Source organism: Mastomys coucha, unplaced genomic scaffold (genome assembly GCF_008632895.1).
Source record: "Mastomys coucha isolate ucsf_1 unplaced genomic scaffold, UCSF_Mcou_1 pScaffold20, whole genome shotgun sequence".
Taxonomy (NCBI): Eukaryota; Metazoa; Chordata; class Mammalia; order Rodentia; family Muridae; genus Mastomys; species Mastomys coucha.
The window spans coordinates 113,633,545-113,640,149 of record NW_022196903.1 but is presented as its reverse complement, the minus strand read 5'-3'; the positions used below and the strand labels follow the sequence as shown (position 1 = coordinate 113,640,149).

At 47.7% G+C, this 6,605-nt stretch overlaps 1 protein-coding gene and 1 pseudogene across 1 annotated transcript in view; one reads left to right on the top strand and one right to left on the bottom strand.

The window, feature by feature from the left end:
• The window catches only part of LOC116099987 (nuclear receptor coactivator 6-like), a 3,720-nt gene extending 770 nt beyond the window's left edge, over nucleotides 1–2,950 (top strand). Inside the window, exons 2-3 of the mRNA XM_031384058.1 lie at nucleotides 1,039–1,553; nucleotides 2,872–2,950. Coding sequence (XP_031239918.1) covers nucleotides 1,039–1,553; nucleotides 2,872–2,950 — 594 coding nt within the window. The remainder of the gene's footprint in view (nucleotides 1–1,038; nucleotides 1,554–2,871) is intronic.
• Nucleotides 2,951–3,169: 219 nt separating this feature from the next.
• LOC116099986 lies at nucleotides 3,170–6,299 on the bottom strand (annotated as a pseudogene).
• Nucleotides 6,300–6,605: the final 306 nt, after the last annotated feature.

Sequence of the window (6,605 nt, the reverse complement as noted above, 5' to 3'; positions counted from 1 at the left end):
AACACATCAGCAGCCCTGCCAACTCACTTGCAGTCTGCATTGATGTCAACAGTCGTCACAATGCCCAACGTGGGTAACAAAGTTATGGTTTCTGAGGGACAGTCAGCTGCTCAATCTAATGCCCAGCCTCAGTTCATTACACCTGTCTTTATCAATTCATTTTCAATAATTCAGGTTATGACAGGATCCCAGCCAAGCACAATTCCTGCAACCCCCATTGACAATCAACAGTGGCCTGAAGCCTCCCTCCATTGCAGTTGTTTGACCTTTACACATACCTCAGAATATAAAATTTTCTTCAGCTCCTGTAACACCTAATGTCCCCTGCAGTAGTCCTGCTCTAAATATACAGACAGGTCGGCCATTGGTCCTTCGCTCACGAGTCATTCCGGTTCACCTGCCTTCCCCTCCTTGTACATCCTCTCCAGTCGTCCCTCCTGATCCTTCTGTCCAGCAAGTAAAAGAATTAAATTCAGCCGGGCAGTGGTGGTGCACGCCTTTAATCCCAGCAGCACTTGGGAGGCAGGGGGCAGGTGGATTTCTGAGTTCGAGGCCAGCCTGGTCTACAGAGTGAGTTCCAGGACAGCCAGGGATACACAGAGAAACCGTGTCTCAAAAAAACCAAAAAAAAAAAAAAAAAAAAAAAAAAAAAAAAAAAAGAATTAAATCCAGATGAGGCCAGTCCTCAGACGAACACCTCAGCAGACCAGAGCCCTCTGCCTCCTTCACAGCCAACCACAGTAGTTTCTCCCCTTTTGACCAATAGTTCAGGCTCCTCTGCCAGTCGGCCAAGCCCAATCTCATCCAGTAAGGGCAAAGGAAAAGTGGACAAAATTGGCCAGATTTTGCTGACCTGGGCTTGTAAGAAAGTTCCAGGCTCTCTGGAGAAAGGGGTAGAACGGTGTGGTGCAGATGGAGAGAAGGCCCAGGGCTAGAGACCACAACTCCTGGGCTAACGGGAACAGAGCAGTGCTCCACAGAGCTGGACAGTAAAACCCCAACATCCTCAGTACCCACTCTACTAAAAATGACCTCTAGCCCAATGGCGCAAGCTCCACCTCAACAGGAGCCATCTTACCTGGCGGTGCTCTTCCCACCAGTGTACGCTCAATAGTAACCACGTTGGTACCCTCTGAGCTCATCTCCACAGCGCCAACCACAAAAGGCCATCGTGGTGGCGTAACAGCTGAGCCATTTCTAAGTGGCCTAGTGGAGGACAAGGCGGGGTCCCATCCAGAGCTTCTACCCAGCATAGCCCCTTCACAGACTTTAGCCCCAAAGGAAACTCCAGCCACAGCACTGCAGGGGTCTGTTGCCAGACCAGAACTTGAGGCAAATGCTGCCATAGCCTCTGGACAAAGCAGTGAGCCCAAAGAGATAGTTGAGAAGTCCAAAACCCGGACGAGCCGAAGAATCTCTGGAACTGAGGAGCCAGCTATGGCTTCTGAGCGCGTGGAAAATGGACATCGAAAAAGATCCTCTCGACCTGCCTCGGCCTCCAGCTCTACTAAAGCTATAACTGGTGCAGTGCAATCCCAGCGAAGAAAATCCAAGTAAGCAAGCTGGAAGATGACTTGATACTTGTAAATGCGTGTGAATTTTACAAAGAGCAATTTGCAGCTGTGACTTTTTAAATCGATTTCTGTACAGTTAGTCATTTTAATAACGCGGTCCTTTTGCTAGTCCTCTGAAACCTGTCTCATAAAGTTTAACGGGGAGCAGCCCTTTTGGTGTTGCAAAACGAAGTTCAAGACTTCTAAAATGTTGCCATGTATTGAAAGGCGCTAATGCCATTGTAAATGTTACTAATTTCACATTTCTTTTTGTTGTTGTTGTTTTGTTTTTATTTTGTTTTTTCGAGACAGGGTTTCTCTGTGTAGCCTTGGCTATCCTGGAACTCACTCTGTAGACCAGGCTGGCCTCGAACTCAGAAATCCGCCTGCCTCTGCCTCCCAAGTGCTGGGATTAAAGGTGTGTGCCACCAGCAACCCACGGTTTCACATTTCTTAAGCAGCCTAGAGTACAGGGTGAACATTTGTAGATCTTCTAATGATGTATTGTGCTGTGGAAGTACTGTGTGTGAAGAGCAGCAGTGGGGCAAAGAGCAATCTTGTCATTTGGAAATGTTGTAAATAGATTTTTTTTTAAAGATTTATTTATTTATTATATGTAAGTACACTGTAGCTGTCTTCAGACGTACCAGAAGAAGGCATCACATCTCATTATGGGTGGTTGTGAGCCACCATGTGGCTGCTGGGATTTGAACTCATGACCTTCTGAAGAGCAGTCGGTGCTCTTCCCCGCTGAGCCATCTCACCAGCCGTAAATAGTTTTATTATATAGTGTTTTGGATGTATTTGTTGTAGAAATGGACCAGTGAATAAAGAGAATCTAAGGGTTTGTACAATGTGAAATACTGAACGTGTTAAATAAATGTTTTTTTTTTGTTTGTTTGTTTTTTGTTTCAAGTAGTATAATATTTATTACTGTTGTACCATAGTTACCCTGGGCTCATTGTGCAGTATAAACTGAACCGTGTGTGTGACCGCAGAGGAAATGGCCCAGGTTGCAACAGCTATAATACACAAAAACTTTACAGCATTTCGTGTTGCACCAGGGATTGTCTCTTGCTTTGCCCACTGCTGGTATGGCTGCCCGGTCCCCAAAGCTTCCCAGCTCCCCATCAATGAGTGCAGTCACTGCCCTTGCAGATAGCAGAGAATACTATGACTTCTCTGTTTCATTCTCCTTGGGCCACTGGTGGGGGTGGGGGTGGGGGGACTCAGCCTCCTGACTGGAGGGGGTTAAGATAGGAACAAGCAACCTTGACTTGTTTGCTTACTGGAACAATGGCATACAAAATCTTGCCAGATTGTTTTCACAGAGCTCAGTACAAAGTAAAATTGTGGGAGCATGGAAGAGCCTCCGAAATTGGCAACCTCGTGACTGACTTCGCCTGGGAAGGAAAGGCGGGCACACCAACAGCTGAGTTTAGACAAGCTAGAACTGTCACCCTGCCCGTGTGTAATGCAAAATAAATAAAGATTCCATTATGGTACAGTATTTACAGATAGGAGACCTGAACTTCTCTTTGGATCAGTACTGCATATGCTCCTGAAGGCACGGAGCAGGGGCCAGGGAATTTAAAAAAGGAGCGCTAGGGTGTTCTTTTTATTTCCAACTCTGGGGCAGGCTGCACTTCTCCCAGATCTGGGGAGGCAGCATGTGAGCCAGGGAGCTACAGTTGATGGACACGAGCTTCTGCAGCTTGCCCAGGCAGTCTTGCAGGGTCGCCTCTGGGTGCTCTCCCAGGCGAAGGTCCACCAGGTGCTGGTGCCGCAGCATTCGATCAGCCAGTGCCAGGCGGCAGATAGCTAGCAGGGAAGGTGTGTAGGTGGTGAATGCATAATCGGCCAGGCTCAGCTCCGCCACTCCCCGGGCCAGGGTTTGCGCCTCCAAAGCTTCAATGACTTCAGCCTGGGCTGGCCTCCATGCGAGAGTGAGTGAAGTGCTCCAGGAAGAAGTTGACGGTGGGCGCGCCCAAGCTGAAGTGCAGCTTGTGGAGCACGAGGTTTCTTTTTTTTAAAAAAAGGGTGTTTTAAAAAAAAGAAGGCGAGTCATTTCAACTCTTACATTTTTTATTAGTTACTTATTGTGTGTGCAGGAGGTCAGAGGACAACTCACTAGAGTCAGTGCTCTCCTTGCACCATGTGGTTGTGGAGATCGAATTCAGTGCAACAAGCTTGGGGTGAATGCCGCCACCTGCTGTGCCATCTTAACCCCCAAATAACGTTAAGAATGGCAAGAATAGCCGGGCGGTGGTGGCGCATGCCTTTAAGCCCAGCACTTGGGAGGTAGAGGCAGGTGGATTTCTGAGTTCGAGGCCGGCCTGGTCTACAGAGTGAGTTCCAGGACAGCCAGAGCTATACAGAGAAACCCTGTCTTGAAAAAGCCAAAAAAAAAAAAAAAAAAAAAAAAAAAAAAAAAAGGCAAGAACACAAGTTGCCAGTCATTTCTGGAGATCACATTGTTTTAGGCAGATGTTTCTCGTCTACCTTCTAGCACTGTCGGCCTAGGGAGTGCAAAGCTGTCTAGAGAGGCTTTCATTAAAAAAAAAAAAGATTTATTATTTATTACTTATAGTGTTCTGCCTGCACGAATGCCTGCGGGCCAGAAGAGGGCACCAAATTTCATCATAGGTTGTCATGAGCCACCATGTGGTTGCTGGGAATTGAACTTCGAACCTATGGAAGGGCAGCCAGCACCTTTAACCTCTGCACCATCTCTCCACCTACCCCTCTTTAACACAAAGTCTACTTTGCAGCTCTGGCTGTTCTAGAACTCACTCAGTAGATCAGGCTGGCATGAAACTCATAGAGATCCGCCTGCCTCTGCCTTCTGAGTGCTGGAATTAGAAACATACAGCATCCCACTCTGCTAGAGAGGTTTTCAAGAGAACCAGAGGAGAGACCAGGAGGCAATTTTGAACATGACACCAAAGTGTATAAGGTGAACTAGAACTGTCGATTAAGCCCCATTGTCAAATTCATGATTTCAGTTATATCAGAGAGGGATCCTTGCACCAGGATGAGAGTGGCCACAAACGTAAAACTGTATGCCGTATTCTCCCTACACACAGTTGTTAGTATTCACTAGGACTGCTCGAAGTGAGTTTAAAGCTGTGACCCTCCACCGTAGCTGCCTATTAAAATAAGCTGAGAGCTTCAAAAGAAACCCTGATGCATGGTCCTAGAAAAGGCAGATCTATCTGTACATTGCTTAGCGGCTGCTTGGGGCTGGGCGTGGACAGAAAGCAACTGCAAACGGGGCAGTGGAAACCCTCTGCAGCTGGTGTGTGCAGTGATGGCTGCGCAATTCTGCAGGTCTCAAAAAATCGCTGAATCCTGGATTCTGAAAGAGAGACACTGGTAGCTGAGCTCCACTTGGAGACGCTTGAGATATAGTTATCTAGAATGGTAATGGCAGGCATGATTTATGGCTTATGGTCTTTTCCTTGGTTGGCAGGATGGTTCGGTGGGTAAAGGTGCTTGCTGCCAAACCTGAAAACCTGACTTTGAACCCAAATGGTGAAAGAGCTCCGAATCCTGAAAGTTGCCTCCAGCTTTCACATGCCTACCATGGAACAAACAGACCCACACCCATACACTTAACTAGGTAAATCGTGTTGCAGAGAAAATCGCTTCTTCACTTATTTTGTGGGAGGGAAGGAAAGAGAGAATCTGGATGGATGAGACTACAGGAAGATGGCTACCAGGGCTTTGCAAGTCTTGTATAAAAACCTTGTTCTAGGCACTGTGTTAAGTAGTTGGAAATATAAATGCAATGGCTACACTAAAACTCACTGGACATTAGCATCGCTTGGAGGGCTTGTTAAAATAGAGGTTGCAGAGTGTGGGGCAAGGGAGCAGTGGGACCAAGAGCAGCACGCCTGGAGTAAGAGTGGGGTCGAGGCAAGTCCAAACCTGGAAAATCTTATCCTGAGATTGGCAGGAGTAGGATCACTTCCCCCATGTCCTAGGCCTGTGTGTCCCTGTGCACATAGCCATGTGCCCCCACCTTTGCCCACTGGAGGTGGTTATGTAGCCAGCCATGTAGCTAGATTAAACTTCCTCTCCCCTTATAAGGTCAAGGCCAGGAGCACCTGGAATTCCTCCTTATGCAAATGAGGCTTCCCCTGGCCCCAGCCAATGATGCACACTCATCCTGAAAGTCTCTACCTATCCCCCAGAGGTTTAAGTAGCCTTTGTTCTCCCATCAAACGACCTGTCTCACTGAAGCTGTCTCTCAAGGGTCTGTTTTCCAAGGGCTCACTGCTGCCTGAGAGGTCAGGATCCTAGAGGCGGAGCCTGAATGCAGTAGGAGGCGGAGCCTGAATGCAGCAGAGGGATGGACCTCAAACGAGTATTTCTGTTAAATTCCCTGGTGATGCTGCTGCTGTCTGTTAGGACAAAAGGCTAACCATGACGCCTATTTAACATATCGAAGTGCACAATGGCCAGGTTCTCCCAGTGTAGCAAGTACCAGTTGCAGAGTCCTGGCTCCTCACAGCATTTCTCACTCCCATCCCCTACCCTAAACTTCTCCAGCCACTGAACTTTATTTTCCTTCCCCCAGCTTCCTTCCCACTTAAGCCCAGCCATTTGGGCCATGTGTTCTCTTGGTCCTCATTTTCTTGGTTCTCCCTCTGCAGGTCTCCTGTTTTGCTCCCTCTTTCTTCTCTTCCTCTCTCACTCTTCCCCTCACCCGACTCTCACCGCCCAGCCTACTCTGCTGGTCATGTTCAGTCTGGACCTTTTCAGGAGCTTCTGTTTTCTTCCTCATATCTACAATAAAAACATTCTCCTCAACCATACCTAGGAGCAGTCATGTCCTCATTTTCATTCACTGTTGATCCAAAATACACTGTTAGAACTGTTGTATAGTCTAAATGCCAACAGAATCTCAGAAAAAAAGGGCTGGAAGATGGCTCAGTAGTCAAGAGTACTAGCCACTCTAGCCTGGCAGTGGTGGCGCACGCCTTTAATACCAGCACTTGGGAGGCAGAGGCAGGTGGGTTTCTGAGTTCAAGGCCAGCCTGGTCTACA